This window comes from Silurus aristotelis (assembly GCF_946808225.1).
Source record: "Silurus aristotelis genome assembly, chromosome: 12".
In the NCBI taxonomy this organism is placed as follows: Eukaryota; Metazoa; Chordata; class Actinopteri; order Siluriformes; family Siluridae; genus Silurus; species Silurus aristotelis.
The window spans coordinates 16,471,314-16,488,287 of NC_139585.1; the positions used below are offsets into that span (position 1 = coordinate 16,471,314).

General features: G+C 37.5%; 1 protein-coding gene across 2 annotated transcripts in view; it reads right to left on the minus strand.

Moving 5' to 3' along the window:
• The window catches only part of tbkbp1 (TBK1 binding protein 1), a 40,394-nt gene that overhangs the window by 14,849 nt on the left and 8,571 nt on the right, over nt 1-16,974 (minus strand). For both annotated transcript variants that reach the window (XM_083556064.1, XM_083556065.1), the window contains exon 2: nt 1,624-1,860. In XM_083556064.1, coding sequence (XP_083412190.1) covers nt 1,624-1,839 — 216 coding nt within the window. In that variant the 5' untranslated portion in view covers nt 1,840-1,860. The remainder of the gene's footprint in view (nt 1-1,623; nt 1,861-16,974) is intronic.

Genomic DNA, 16,974 nt, shown 5'->3' on the forward strand with positions numbered 1-16,974 from the left:
ACCCTAGCGAAAGAGATGACTAAGAGTTTACATCACACTCTAACTCAAACACAACACACTCATTTGTCACCTTGTCAGAGCACCTTGTTCATTTCACCATGACACAAAATGCATTTGGAGCTTTAAAGAAAGAAGTGTGAATTAAATTCTGTGTGTTTCTCCACGGAAAACTGAACACTGTGAGGTCTGGACAGAGCGCCATGTCCCTGAAAAACAGCTGCTGTTCAGCACCTAGCCCTGCTGTCACACCTACATACACCTGCTAAAAAAGGAGTGACTCAAAGAGCTATAAATGGAGCACACTTTCTCATTTTGACCTGCATAACAAAAACAACAGTGTCTTTTAGCTCATATACTTTTGCATATAAACTGCTCTTGTCTATATAGTCTTGAATGTGCAACTGGGAGTTGTTAGCACATTGTATATAGAACTGGGCAGTCTGGACAGAGTATAGGATCTGACAGGAAGAGCAGACTGAATGCTCCAGGGAAGAGGTTAGCGTGGATCATGGTCATCCAGCAGTGCTGAGCGCAGCAATATTGCTTAGCATTGTGCTACTAAAGCACCAAGAAGATTAATGATGCAATTACAGACAGCAAGGAAGAGGCTCAATTTTATTGGGGGCATGTTGGTTTAGGATGATCAGAACTGGTGCACAAACATACTGTGCTCATGTATTTCCAGCAGTGGCGGGCGGTCAGGGCCAGCAAAGTCTTCTGGCCTAAACACTATCAGAAGCACTGACCTACATTTACAACCTAAATTCTAATATTTGATCCATGAAATTGTATGATTTTTTTCCTAATAGTTTATTCTCTTTATTTTGTAGCGTTTCTCTTTACTGCACATATGTGGATGTTAGATTTTTTGTCCAATCAGATTTTAGACTTTATGTGCTCCCATGTCAATCTTATCTGCCCAGGGCCTATAAAGTTAGACTTTTTTATGCCTACGGAAGAAATTGATTTGATCACGGACATTCATAAAAATCAACTTCCAGACCAGTGAAAATGAGCGGTACCACTGGCTTACAGCCTCTGGGGAGAGGTGCACATTATGAGTCTCTTACATCTCTGGTGAGTAGGTTGTATTTTATTAAATTTTGTATGTTTTTGTCATGTTATTAGAGAAATATTGATTCTCACCATTGAAGCAAAGACTCATCATGCACCACATTCAGTGTTTCTTGTTTGTCTGTTTATGTTTGTCATTGTACCCTTTCTCTACATTTCATGTTACAATTTTCTTTAATATATATATATATGTTTACCCCATATTAATCAATGCATGTGTCCACCCTCATGCCCTCACCCATCAGAAAAGAAGAGTTGTTTGATAAACTACCAAGCTCAAAGTCCAGCTGGGTTATAAATAAAACTCTTTTAAAGAGCACGTCTGGATCTAAGCAGTGCTCTTCTGAAGCTTGGTTTTGTGATTATTAATATCTCCCACAGAGCTGAACCCCTCAGTAACAATAACCCTGTTCATTTATTTCGCTAATCAAAGTGCTCACTGATCACAGCTGCTCCACCGGGTGAGTCGGCAAGTGAAACTGACACCTGATAATCTTTCAATTTGAAGTTCCATATCTTGAGGCTGGCTTTCCTCTGAAACTACATTACCTTTATCTCATAAAGCTTCAGCTTCCTTTTGATGTCAGTGTTCTCCCTCTCCAGGCCGGCCAGTCGGGTCTTGATGTCCTGGTAAGCGCTGATAAGTGCAAAGTGGGAGGCAGAGTACATATCCTCAGGTAAGGGTGAGCCCGCCCAGCAGCCATCCTCCTTCATTCCCTCACTTCCTCCCAGCAATCCCAGTTCCCCTCTGAACAGAGACTCCATCACTCACTCCTCTTCCTCAGCCTGGCACAGCAATACACAAAGAGATTTATCTGTGTTGTTAAATTGCTCACTCTGACATGACTGTATACATTTTGGTTTCAGTTCATTAGCAACAGTGGCTAGAATGCTGCCCATGCAACCGTCTCACCTATGTTACACATAACCTTCCCCAGAGATGGGCAAATCTGTAGGCCTTTAACCTGGGTGGATGTTGTAAGAAAGTGCTGAGGTTACACAATCGGTGGTTGGGTCTTGATTAAATATTCAGTAAAGGCAGAACTAGATAAAGTAACTAGATAAACTAGATACTTTAAACTTAATCAGCCATGCTAGTTTTTAGTATGGCTGATTAAGTTTAAAGTTCCAAAGTACTTTGAAAATTTGGAGGAATTCTTTGTTTGATTCATCTGCTCATTATTGGTAAGTAAATAAAGTAATATAATTAGAGAGCACAACATTACAAAAAAAAAAAAAAACCATGACACCAAATATACATCTGGATTATGCTATCACTTGATAACTGCAAAACGAATAGTGTGCTTGTGTCCTGGTAAGACTTGTAGGTATAGAGAAGAGGAGGCAAGAGAGGAGTTGTGGTATTTTATGAGGATGTCAGGTGAGGCAGAGAAGTATGTGAGGGTGGTGCAGGACATGTATAAGGACAGTGTGATAGCAGTGAGGTTTGCAGTAGGAATGACTCAATGGTTCAAGGTAGAAGTGGGACTGCAACAAGGATCGCCTCTGAGCCCTTTCCTGTTAGCAGTGTTTAACGGGTTGAATGACGAGGTCAGAAAGAAGTCTCCGTGGACTATGATGTTCGCGGATGATATTGGGAATTGTGGCACAAGACAAGTTAACAAGACAGTTTATGACTGCTATGTTGTATGGTTCAGAGACAGTGGCATTGTCATAAAGACAGAAGGAGGTGGCAGAGTTGAAGATGCTGCGATTGTCATTGGGAGTGATGAGGATGGACAGGATTAGAAATATGTTTATTAGAGGGACCTGGCAGGTAGGATGTTGTGGATGCAAGGTGAGAAAATCCTGATTGAGATGGTTTGACATGTGCAAAAGAAGAACATGGGGTATATCAGTAGAAGAATGCTGATAGAGCCACCAGGCAGATCAACTAATTGTTTTAATTGGCAACAGGTCAGTAATATGACTGGGTATCTTGGAGAAGCAGAGTCTCTTAAAAATAAGGATAGTCAGATAGTTTTAGACAGGTTTCTGTAATGGAAATCATTGCATCGGCTCAGAAACAAATTCAAAAATCACTGTCTGTGAAAACAGTCCACCCAATACAGGTTAAAGCTCTATCAAGCAAAGGAGAATCCATATGTCAACATGATCCAAAAACTGGTGTCTTCTCGTGGCCAAAGCATATTTTATTTCATTGTTAAACCGTACACTGCATCTATTACAAGAGATTGGCTACTGTATGTAGTAGTAGAGTCTAGGTATCAGACACAAATGAGACCCCCTAAAACTCCAGCAACCAGTCATCTCAGTTCCAAGATGTTTATAGACTGTTGTTAAAAGAAAATGGGGATGCTATACAGTGGTAAATATGGCAATGTCCCAACTTTTTTTTAGATTATTGCGGCCTTCAGATTAAAATATTTTATTTAAAATGGTACAATTTCCCATTTGAAACATTAGAAAAGTTTTCTATGTGCTCTTGTAAATAAAATATGGGAGTTGCAAAACATTGCATTCTGTTTTCGCTTACATTTTAAACAGCATCAACCTTTTTGGGCGGGGGATTTTTTCTTTATTTTGGAGGTTGTGGAAGTAGTTTATATATGCGTTATAAGTAATAAAACAGTGAACAATCTAGGGTGCATAATTTGTTTAATGAGTATCCGAACAGCACATAAAAATGTCAGAGACCCAAAGAAAGCAATAATGATAGAGAGAAGATCGAGTCAAACACATCCAAAAATAAGTCAAATATAAACGACATTTACTTCCAGGATGTATGCCACTGTTGATTTCACTAGATGTAGTGCATGATATTTGTTATTTAGGTTTTAACTATGTACAGTTTGAGGTTAATACACACTGAATAATGCATAATGACCCACTGTTGACCCACACAATCACTCTGAATCAGGACTAGTGTAATCTGGCAATTTCAAGAACATATTTTCCCATACCATTAAATATTTTAAATGTGAATAAATGAAAATGGAAACACATATGGCAAAATAATTTTCTGTCTAGAAAGATTGTTGTGAGTTGCACCCGGCAATGTCCTGAATCAGAAAAACAGTAAAATTTTAGAGCTCAGACATGCTGACTCTGTATGCTCGAGTGTGTGAGTATGATGATGAATTGCAAAAGTGATGTCATTGACCCCTTTTTATTGACCAGAGCCCTGGGCAGAGTAGAATTTCCATGAAGCATACACTAGTGTCAAAACATGGCTACCAACCTGATGAAGTATGGAGGTGTGAGGAGAATTCACTGCGCACTAAATGAGTCATCTGTAACATGCCTCTTGAACTATTTTCAGTCACTTGTGTATCATACTGTATATGCACAAAAAAAATCCTGGCCAGGCTTCTTTGCACTCTCCATTTTTCTTCCTCTCCCCTCCCGTCTTCTTCAGGGATAATCCAAAAGAACACCCACACACACACATACACACACACACACACACACACACACACACACACACACACACACACACACACACACACACACACAAACACTGATACATTTGCTCAGGCATGGGTTAGCAGCATGTACACAGAGGGAGGAAGGGAGAAACTGCTGCTCTGATCAGAAGAAATGTATGATGGTGGAGGACGGTAAAAAGTAATTTCCAGGCATTTGAAATCTTGATATCACACTATGCATATCCTCAAGCCTGCACTGAGATTCTATTTCTGTGAAAGCCAGGTGTGTGGCTGATGTTCAACTTGCTCTTTTATTTTTATGACATATGTTCTAAATAACCAAAGGGAGAGGATGATTCAGAAAATCTCCCTCAATCTCACCATTTCTGTGATATCTAAATATACAGTGATTTAAATAAAATGGACATCTCGTCAATTCTTGAATTCATAGTATAATAAAAGGGTAGCTATTTGGACTGTAAGGACATTAATGAGGTCAGTAAAGGCACCTAGTATGTGCCTTTACTAATACAGTATTTAGTTTAGTATCTGATTGTGGTTTTAGATGTTAGACATTAAGAATTTTCACCTTCAAAACACCCACACGCACCTGCACTCCTTCTAGTCTAGAACACCTTAATGCTAGTGTAAAAGGCAGAGTGACAACATGACTGACAGGCAGGCAGCAGCTAGTGTTCCTAGCTCAAAGCTCCAACCAGTCTCTGGTTCAATCTGGATCTCTGGTTACTAAATGTTTGGAGTTCCTCTGCAGGTTTGTGACATTTCTTTTCACTGGTTTTCTCCTCAAAGAAATGTCAGTATGTGTTAAAAGGTCGACTGGCTACTCTAAATAGCCCTTAGGTATGAATGAGTGTGTGAATGTGTGCCCTGTCCGCAGTGTATTCCCACCTCATGCCCATTCTTCCAAGTATGAAAGAAGGAATGATTGACAGGCAAGTACAGACACTACTTTATCCTGATTGAATTATGCTAGTCCATATCAATAGTGAATTGTTTGTTTCTGTTGTATTGTTCTGTTGTTTTTCATCGCACCAAAAAGATTTGAAGCGATATTTTATTGACAGCTGTTGGTGTGTGAGGAGAAAATCAAATGTTATGAAATGTTTTTATTTGAAAAGCTTTGAATCACAGATAACCTGTGGACATTAAACCTTCCTTCCAAGCATAAAAGCACTCCAGTTCAAACTGGCAGATATTGAAAGCAAACATGCACAGATAAATGCTGACAGTTACACACACACACACACACACACACACATACATACACACACACACACACACACACACACACACACATACATACACACACACACACACACACACACACACACACACACACACACACACACACACACACACACACACAGAGAACCATATGGATCTTACAAGCTCATTTCAAGTGGGAGTAAATTAGGAGGAAGTTTAATGATAAATGACTGTATTAGGGATTTGATTAAGTGAGAAATACACCATGTGCAAAATCAAAGCTCTACCCCAGTGATCTGTGACGCTGGTGAAATAAAATCCATGCCTGTACTTTATGTTAGAATTTTTAGGGATCATAATGTAAACACATTTATCAGAAATAGATAATTAAAAAAAATGTTAATTCTCTTTACATTGCAGAATGACAAAATGAAAACAAACAAGCTTTATAAAATGGGAGTACTATTATCTATATTATTTTTTTTGCAATTAAATATAAAATGTGCAATAAAAATCAACATATTTGTGTCATACTGCCTGTGGTGCTCAAATATAATGAATAATTCGCGGTTCGGAACTTGCGGCTTGGAAAATTAGCGGGTTCTCATTTGGAACCCAACTAACAGCAAGTTGTGGATTATCTTAAAATTCGTGGAAATCCGCAGCGGGAACAAATGTTCAGGAACATTAGGAAAAACATTTTAAACTCTGTTTTCACTAAGAAATTTCATAATTTTTTTTAAAACACATTATTGTGACATAATGTCTAGATGAATTCAATAAGGTACCATAGGGGCTGCGGGGGTACGTCCAAAATTCGAGGATTTTTGGAACTCTTTACATCCTAGAACGTAACCTAGTGAGTTCCTTGGGACCACTAAATTCTTATATCGCAGATTTAAACATACATAAAATACACAAAACGCCACTGTCCAAATCCACATATCATTGCACATCATTTCCAGCAGCATATATTTTTTGTAAAATATAACCAATGGTTTGTGAGTGAATTGGAAGAGGCAGTATGTTAGAAATAATTTACCGTATTCTTGACCTGTTATATTGGATACTGCTTACTGACTGAAGACAAATATTGGCCAGTGTTTTTATTTTAAGCTGTGATAATATGTGCCGTGTTTTGGGTAAGGACTGTGTGATGCATATGTTAACGGAAGCAGATTGTGTGTGTGGGTAAGTGCACTCCTGAATCTAAATCTATATATGCTTGGCTTGGAACAGTAGACAAACCATAACAGCACTACAGCTCGTGTAATGATTGCCTGCTATGTGTTAGAAATAAAATGAGCAAGCGTCTGTACATTTTGGGCCTCTGACTAAACTCTCAAAAAAATTAATCTCTATGTCACTCGCACCTCCAGAAACAACTATACACATGGCTACTGTAGCTTTCGGCCCACCGGGGTTCTTGTTTCCGCATACAGTATTTGTTTGTTTCTTGTGCAATCTCAGATACATCATGTTGTATAACTAGTTTGTCTTTTGAATTCATTTAAAGCATTTTTTTTTTTGCACAAAAGAAGAACTAAAAGACTGTGTTACATGAATTTTATCTGGTTCTCCATATTTATCTTAGATTGTGTGCTTGTGGATTATGGCTTTTTTTTATTTGGCTCTATTACACTCTGCTCTGAGATCTGATTACTCAAATGTTGCAACGTAAACAAACACAAACACACATACATATATCTGCCATTACACAAATACACACGAGCTACAGTCTGCATGTCACAAAGCAGACTTTGTATTAAATATATATTTAATGCTAAATTTACTTCTAAATGACAGTAGAAACAAAACAGATTTGTTAATAGTAATAAATCTTAATTTTTGCATTTGAGTAATGAACAGCATAGAATGCAAAACCTGAAAAGTCATGCAAGTGAACCATGAAACATCTCCAAATCCTGGGGTGGTTTGTGGTTTTGATATAGTTAAAGAAATTAAGATACAAAATGGTTTTAAAATGGTCTGAAATGTAAATGTTATGTATTATATCTTAAGTGATACAAAGGTCCACAAATGCACTGTGTAGCATTAAAATTTCAATGCTTACAAATATATTCTTTTAAATATAATACACTTAAAAAACCTGTCAGATTATCTGAGACGAGTTTTTACTATATGTTTCTGAGCAAGCTATCATTAACTTCCACTGAACATGTGGCATAATGTGATCGGAGTGTACAATATATTACAATTTTCCTTCACTAGAACTAAGGGGCCCGAGACAACATGACAATGCCCCTGTGCACAAAAAAGGTCCATCAATACATAATGCACCATAGTTGAGAGAAAAAAAACTTGAGTATTAACTCCACACATTTTGGATGAATTTGATCACCCAGTTGCATTTTTCAAAAGCTAGTTCAAAGCCTTAAAATGTGGAGGCTAATGTAGCACAAAAGAAGAACTAAATGTGGAATGGGATATTCAGAGAGCACCTATGAAAATTATAGTCCGGTTTCCACAACCTTTTGTTGTTGATTTTAATGTGAAAACTGGTTACTGGTTTCAAAATATCTGCCGTTATAAAAATAAAATGCCTAAATAAACTAACTTCTATAAGACATATCACTGGTGATTTTACCCACACATCATTTCCAATAATAATTGCACAAACATTTGTGTCTAGTCTCTCTAACCTCTAGTACACTATATAATCTTTGTAATCTATATCTATATAATCATTTATCACCTCTAATGCAATGATGGATGGATTATTTTCTGTTGCACTGTTCATTAGGTGTATGTTATTGATTTAAACGTTTTACACAGTGATGGTCTATAATGCACTTTAATCACACACACACACACACACACACACACACACACACACACACACACACACACACACACACACACACACACACACACAGGTGACAGAAGATGCTGAGAGGTCCATTAACAGTTGCAGATGAGGTGCGACTTCACAGGAAGTGATAAAGTATCCAAGCTACAGGTATGCAAATTCACACTCTTTCTTTTACATACACACACACACACACACACACACACACACACACACACACACACTTGGCCAGAAAGAACACACTGAGCTTGCAAACATGTTTAGGAAACCAGTGTAAGTTACTTGAAACTGTAATGACATTAACCCCCAAAACAATACAAAGCAATTGGAACACAATGTTCTTGTAGATGTTTTATATAAAAGCGTGACACAGAAAACCTCAACACCAGTGAGAAAAAAAGTCCTATAAAGTCTGCACAAAAAGACCTAAATAGCATCAAAGTTTGCACGTCGTCATTAAATAATTCTGAGCAACCCTAGAAATCAGACTCTGGGGATCATTATATTAATGTAATATTAAACCACAGTAACACAGTCTTAATTTCTTCATGTCTGGCCAAAAAAACATCTTTCAATACAAATATATCGAGCTTACAAACACCTATACATGCAAACCACTGCAGAACTGCAGAATTATTAGCAGCCTTAAAAACAGTATATATATATTTTGCAAGTTCTCCCACTTAGAAATCATGGAGGGGTCTGAAATTGTCATCGTAGGTGCATGTCCACTGTGAGAGACATAATCTAAAAAAAAAAAAATCCAGAAATCACAATGTATGATTTTTAAACTATTTATTTGTATAATACAGCTGCAAATAAGTATTTGAACACCTGTCTATCAGCTAGAATTCTGACCCTCAAAGACCTGTTAGTCTGCCTTTAAAATGTCCACCTCCACTACATTTATTATCCTAAATTAGATACACCTGTTTGAGGTCGTTAGCTGCATAAAGACACCTGTCCACCCCATACAATCAGTAAGAATCCAACTACTAACATGGCCAAGACCAAAGAGCTGTCCAAAGACACTAGAGACAAAATTGTACACCTCCGCAAGGCTGGAAAGGGCTACGGGGAAATTGCCAAGCAGCTTGGTGAAAAAAGGTCCACTGTTGGAGCAATCATTAGAAAATGGAACAAGCTAAACATGACTGTCAATCTCCCTCGGACTGGGGCTCCATGCAAGATCTCACCTTGTGGGGTCTCAATGATCCTAAGGAAGGTGAGAAATCAGCCCAGAACTACACGGGAGGAGCTGGTCAATGACCTGAAAAGAGCTGGGACCACCGTTTCCAAGGTTACTGTTGGTAATACACTAAGACGTCATGGTTTGAAATCATGCATGGCACGAAAGGTTCCCCTGCTTAAACCAGCACATGTCCAGGCACGTCTTAAGTTTGCCAATGACCATTTGGATGATCCAGAGGAGTTATGGGAGAAAGTCATGTGGTCAGATGAGACCAAAATAGAACTTTTGGGTCATAATTCCACTAAACGTGTTTGGAGGAAGAAGAATGATGAGTACCATCCCAAGAACACCATCCCTACTGTGAAGCATGGGGGTGGTAGCATCATGTTTGGGGGTGGGTTTCTGCACATTGGACAGGGCGACTGCACTGTATTAAGGAGAGGATGACCGGGGCCATGTATTGCGAGATTTTGGGGAACAACCTCCTTCCCTCAGTTAGAGCATTGAAGATGGGTCGATGCTGGGTCTTCCAACATGACAATTACCCGAAGCACACAGCCAGGATAACCAAGGAGTGGCTCTGTAAGAAGCATATCAAGGTTCTGGCGTGGCCTAGCCAGTCTCCAGACCTAAACCCAATAGAGAATCTTTGGAGGGAGCTCAAGCTCCGTGTTTCTCAGCGACAGGCCAGAAACCTGACTGATCTAGAGAAGATCTGTGTGGAGGAGTGGGCCAAAATCCCTCCTGCAGTGTGTGCAAACCTGGTGAAAAACTACAGGAAACGTTTGACCTCTGTAATGGCAAACAAAAGCTACTGTACCAAATATTAACATTGACTTTCTCAGGTGTTCAAATACTTATTTGCAGCTGTATCATACAAATAAATAGTTTAAAAATCATACATTGTGATTTCTGGATTATTTTTTTTTGATTATGTCTCTCACAGTGGACATGCACCTACGATGACAATTTCAGACCCCTCCATGATTTCTAAGTGGGAGAACTTGCAAAATAGCAGGGTGTTCAAATACGTATTTTCCTCACTGTATATATATATATATATATATATATATATATATATATATATATATATAATATATATATATATATATATATATATATATATATATATAATGTATGTATGTATATATATATATATATATATATATATATATATATATATATATATATATATATATATATATATATATATATATATATATATATGTATGTATGTATATATATGTATATAAAATAAAAAAAATGAAATATTAGTCAAATATAACACATGTGAACACAACATGCAGTTTTTAAATTAGGGTTTTTTTTTATTGAAGGAAAACAAAATCCAAAACTACATGGCTCTGTGTGAAAAGTGTTTGCCCCCCTGTTAAAACTGTGGTTTATCACACCTGAGTTTAATTTCTCTTGCCACACCCAGGCCTGATTACTGCCACACCTGTTCACAATCAAGAAATCTCTTAAATAGGACCTGCCTGACAAAGTGAAGTAGACCAAAATATCCTCAAAAGCTAGGCAACATGATGAGATCCAAAGAAATTCAGAAACAAATGAGAAAGTAATTGAGATCTATCAGGCTAAATATTTACGTATACATATTTATGTGTATTATATTTGTACCTATTAAACATAAAGCAAATCAATTGTAATGTTACAAAATGCTATATTGTTCCTCACATGGCAAGGTTAGTAGGTTACAGTACATGTAGCTACAGATACCAACAGTCTAATTATCCACATTTACTGAATTAATAAGCAATTATTTCCTCACTGATGCTTTGGCACGAACAGCAAACAATATTATGAAGGGACTGCAATGAGGCTTGTGTTTAAATGCCACAAGTGACATTTGTCTCAGGTAATGAGACAGAGATTATGAGGAGAAGTTTATATGTAGTTTATAGTAGATTAAGGTACAAATTACATTTCTATTTTACTTTTTGTACTAATAAGATTTTTAAATGCTAGCACTTTTGTTAGGGTTAAGAAACAAGAAACATATTACAGTTGAGGAAAATGTCCAAATGGCATTATGTAATGTAGTTTTATAGGTCACCAAATGTTTGTTTTGGAAAAAATGTTTGCATACAATCATTGATTCATTCATCTTCAGTAACTGCTCCTACCCATGTGAGGATTCAGTGAATTCACTTTGGGAGCACCAATTATGATCTGTTAATTCACCCTGGATGGGCACTATGCACACATCTACAGGCTATTTAGTGTTTCGTGTCCACCTATCAGCATGTTTTGTGGAGGTGGGAGAAAACCAAAGAACCTGGAGGAAACCCATGCAGAGGCTCAGCACAAACAGCTCTAAGAAACCCACAGGATCAATGTGGGAAACCTGAAGCTGTGAGGAGACAATTTTACCCACTGCACCACTTATCTGTCTGGCTTTGTACAGCACCAAAGCAGTGTCAATGTTTACGTACACCATAATGATATTATAGGTTAGCACAAATCAAATGAAAACTACAGTATTATTAGATTTAAAAAATCTGTTGGATATTAATTATGATTTGTGATTATCCTATCTCATCAGAATCCCTGCATGGGAGGTTGGAAAATATCTCATAACACACTCAGTAGGCAATTGAAATCCCCTGTGCATTAGGTGTTTGTTTTGACCTTGACAGATCTATTCCTTCTGTGTTTTCCACCCTGTTCAGTGTAGTGTGTAGGAGGATGGTCCTGCACAGGCTGGCCAAGCAGAAACACACCGCTCTGAGATGCAAGAGTGAGAGAGAGCTGAGTCTGGTGGGCAGGTTTGAGTATTTTTACCACAGAGTGGGAGTCACGCAAGCAACGATACTACAGCTGCCTGTTCCTACCATCAGAGCTTTAGAGCTTACGCACTCATGCGGTCATAAGATCAGTTATCAGAAGTATAAATGCACCTTAGTAATGTATACAACAATAAGAAGTATAAGGTGATGTCTTAATCCCAAAGGAGATCAAAAAAATTGTTGTTTAGACAATCCAGTTGTTTTGGAATAATGAAGTTTGAAAGGAAGGTTATAGCTGTAACACCACAGTCCTCCACCACATCCTATATATTACCTCCTCTCCTTTCGTTCCTTGTCGTAAAGTTTGCCATCTCCTCCCTACCCTTCAATTATTCCTACACCCACATTTTTCCAATGGGGGAATGTGTGTATGACTTAACACAGATGCTGTCTAAAAATGCAGCCCAAATTCTGACTTCTCCCATAACAGATCCACAGTCCCTGTGCACAGCTCTGTCAAATAACGTTGTTGGAACTAAACAACATGATTATATGAGTTCTGCAATATATTTACACTATTAATTACTTATCAGGTGTCATTTTTTCCTTTTTTTTCTTTACTTTTATGCTTGGAAAGTGCTTTGAGATGCTACTTTTAAAGGCGCTATACAAAAAAAGATTATTATTATTATTATTATTATTATTATTATTATTATTATTATTATTATTATTAAATAGCCATTTCACATTTACATTTAAGACATTTGGCAGATCCCCTATCTAGCGCAAATTACTTTAGCCCAGTTAAGGTAATTGAAATTGAGAACATATCCCAGTAACACTGGCAGGTGGGAACATACCCTTGATGGACAATTGACACTCACTTATTAACACCTGGGGGCATTCATTTATCTACTAGCATGTTTTTGGGAGGTAAAGAATATTGTGGAACATGAAGGAATTGTCAAGGACACTGGAAGATCAGGCACAGAAACTAAAACAGACAATGGATCCTAAGATAGATTCCCAGACCAGGTATGAACATACATAAAATTTTTTTGCAACATTGCAACATTTGCAGGTGTATCGCAATTGCAACATCTTTCTTTCTTTCTTTCTTTCTTGAATTCTCAAATTCTTGAATTCTCAAATTCTTGAATTCTCATCAGCTATATATGGTAAAAATGACAATAAAAGCTACTTGACTTGAATTTCTTTCTTTCTTTAATTATTTAATTTTTTTGCCTCTAAAGATGTAAAGGTTCAGTGTCATACCCCCACTCTCACCCCACAATTGAAAACAATACAGAATTAACTTTTTTCTTACTGTGCACCACCCACACCTGAGAGATTGTGTTGAATGCCATATAGATGTTAGGTTGAAACACTTATAAAATTAATTAGGTTGAAACCCTTATAAGAGGTACCACTAGTAGCGCCAATTGGTATTTTTGCAAGGCCATTTTACAGTTTGCTTGATTAACTGTAGTGTCATCTATCCATTAATGTGCCAACATACACTATCACATACTATCCAATGGTATTTGATGCTTGCAATTGAGTGATTTCTATACCAGTTTTGATATGGACGCATCCTTAGTAGCATGATTTAGTAGGATGATGATTATATAGGGGCTTAATTTTTTATGGTGGCTATTACGTTTTACAGTTGGATAAAACATGCTGTAAAAATGACTGTATCATCATCATATTTACACATACATTTGGTCTCTGTCTATTCAGCATTATTTCAAGTAGGAAAGTAAGAATAAATGAACACACGAAAAATAAAATTCAATGTCGACCAGTTTATGCAATCTCATTGAATGCCAAAAGTCACACATCCAACCACAGACAGTTACACTTGTACCCCCGCACTCTAATCGTGTCCTTAAAAATTCAGTCAAGATCACTGTTGCTGGTGCCTCCAAGAAAGTGACAAGCTGAGGATAAAATGTATAATGTATATAAAAAGTACCGTGGTTCACACAAATATTTGTTCAAGGACATTTACACCTACAGTATGAAAACTATTCATGGAGGATCTCATCATATGAAGATCCATTTACTTTTAAAATCAATTTGTCAAAAACAATTTACAATTTTAAATGTGTAATTCTGCTCATTTATTACTGTCACATGTGTGTGATTTAAGAAGGAAAGCAGTTTAAAAGGAAAAGCTAGATTGAGTTTTCATTCTGGGTATATACATGTAAGAATGCACGTGTGTTAGAGTGAGAGAGAGAAAGAGAGAGATTTTGTATGTGTGTTTTGATGCATTGCTCCATTACTCAAATGAAAGAACCGAAGTATCCTTGGCAAGGACATTTAGAATGGCCAAGCTGAACTGCCGTCACTTCAACCCTTAAAGAGTAATTTAAAGTAAAACGAAAACATTGTCACAAGTCATCCTGGCATAATCAGAATTGGAAAAGTGCATGTTTCCACATCATGTGCACACCAGAGATTTCAATAACATAAAACATCCCCCAAATTCAGGGAGGGAGGGAGGGAAAATAAAGATGATGAAAATGACAAAAGAAGGAGTGATGAGTAGCAAAAACCAAGGAAAAGAACTTTATAAAAAAGCAGACAGATCACACAAGATGGTAAAAGAAGGGAAGGGAAGGAGATAAAAGGATGAGATAAATATGAAAAATGGAAAAGGAAACATGATGGTTCAGGAAAATCACACCTTTTGATCATGGAGAAGTAGATGCCGAGTGTTTAAAGGCCCTGGCATGGAGAAGCTGATGCTGGATCTATGATGATCACAAATTGTTCTGTATTGTTGAAAGATTTATGACCAAACTTTTGATGTCACCCATATGAGGATGGGTTCCCCTTTGAGTCTGGTTCCTCTCAAGGTTTCTTCCTCATATCATCTAAGGGAGTTTTTCCTTGCCACTGTCGCCACGGCTGCTCATCAGGGACAAACGCACACCATTCACCTTCACTGTTGTTTTCTGTAAATCTGCTTTGAGACAATGTCTGTTGTGAAAAGCGCTATACAAATAAACTTGACTTGACTTGACCTTTTATATAATTCCATAAATACTTAGTCTTTTTAATTCATTGGAGCTAGAGTTCAATGAAGCAAAATATTAAATTATGGAGGGTTTAAAAATGAGCTCATTAACTGAATATTGTCTGTTTAGATTGAAAAGCCTGCCAGGACAGTGATCCTTCAATCAAGAGCCTCTAAATTAAAACATATACTTTAAATAGGGTTTTAAATCTATGGACTGTAGAAATGTATAAACTTACATAAATATTCATGAGATTAATGTCAATGCTTTACTGATTTTACTGCCAGTAATCATCGCAGTTCTTCGGCACTCTGTAAATTCTGTATTATATTTGTATAATTATACCTATATATAAATGTAAATTATTAGCAAATCTTAGATCTCTATATAACGGGTATATGTACACTTTATAATTTCTTTGTACCGTTGTTTTGGCTTCTCCCATTAGGGGTCGCCACAGCGGATCATCCGTCTCCATACCCCCCTGTCCTCTACATCTGCCTCTTTTAAACCAACTACCCGCATGTCTTCCCTCACAACATCCATAAACCTTCTCTTTGGCCTTCCTCTTTTCCTCCTTCCTGATGGCTCTATCCTCTGCATTCTCCTACCGATATACCCCATGTCCCTCCTCTGCACATGTCCAAACCATCTCAATCTCGCCTCCCTCACCTTGTCTCTAAAACGTCCTACATGCGCTGTCCCTCTAATAAACTCATTTCGAATCCTGTCCATCCTCATCACTCCCAATGAAAACCTCAACAGCTTCAGCTCTGCTACCTCCAGCTCCACCTCCTGTCTTTTGCTCAATGCCACTGTCTCTAAACCATACAACATCGCAGGACTCACCACAGACCTATAAACTTTCCCTTTCACTCTCGCAGATACTCTTCTATCACAAATCACTCCTGCCACTCTTCTCCACCCACTTCACCCTTCCTGTACTCTTTTCTTCACTTCTTGGTACCATTGTACATACAGTATACATATTTCATATTGTACACTTACATATCTTGTGTTTTTCTACATATATTTTGCCTTACACACATCTTGCGCATATTCATTTTCACTTATAGATCTTTATGTACATATCTATTTCCTACTGTACTTGCTCAACAACTTATCTATTTATTTATTATTAAAATAAATATTATTTATGATCATTTAAAAGAGAGAGCAATGTACATATAAGCACATACATTCACATATATGCCCACACACTTTGTTATATAAGGGCAAGAGTTGCACTATATAAGGACAAGAGTTGTATCTTCTATATGCTTGCCCTTATGGCCAGTTCCACTGGAAATCTGTCCATTTATTGTGCTCTGTGGCCAAAGCAACGATTTGAGCCACACACACACACACACACACACACACACACACACACACACACACACACACACACAGGCACTTTTGTCATGCAGAGGCAATTTCCCTCTGCAACATTCTCATCTGAGCAGACAAGAAGAAGTGGGAATTA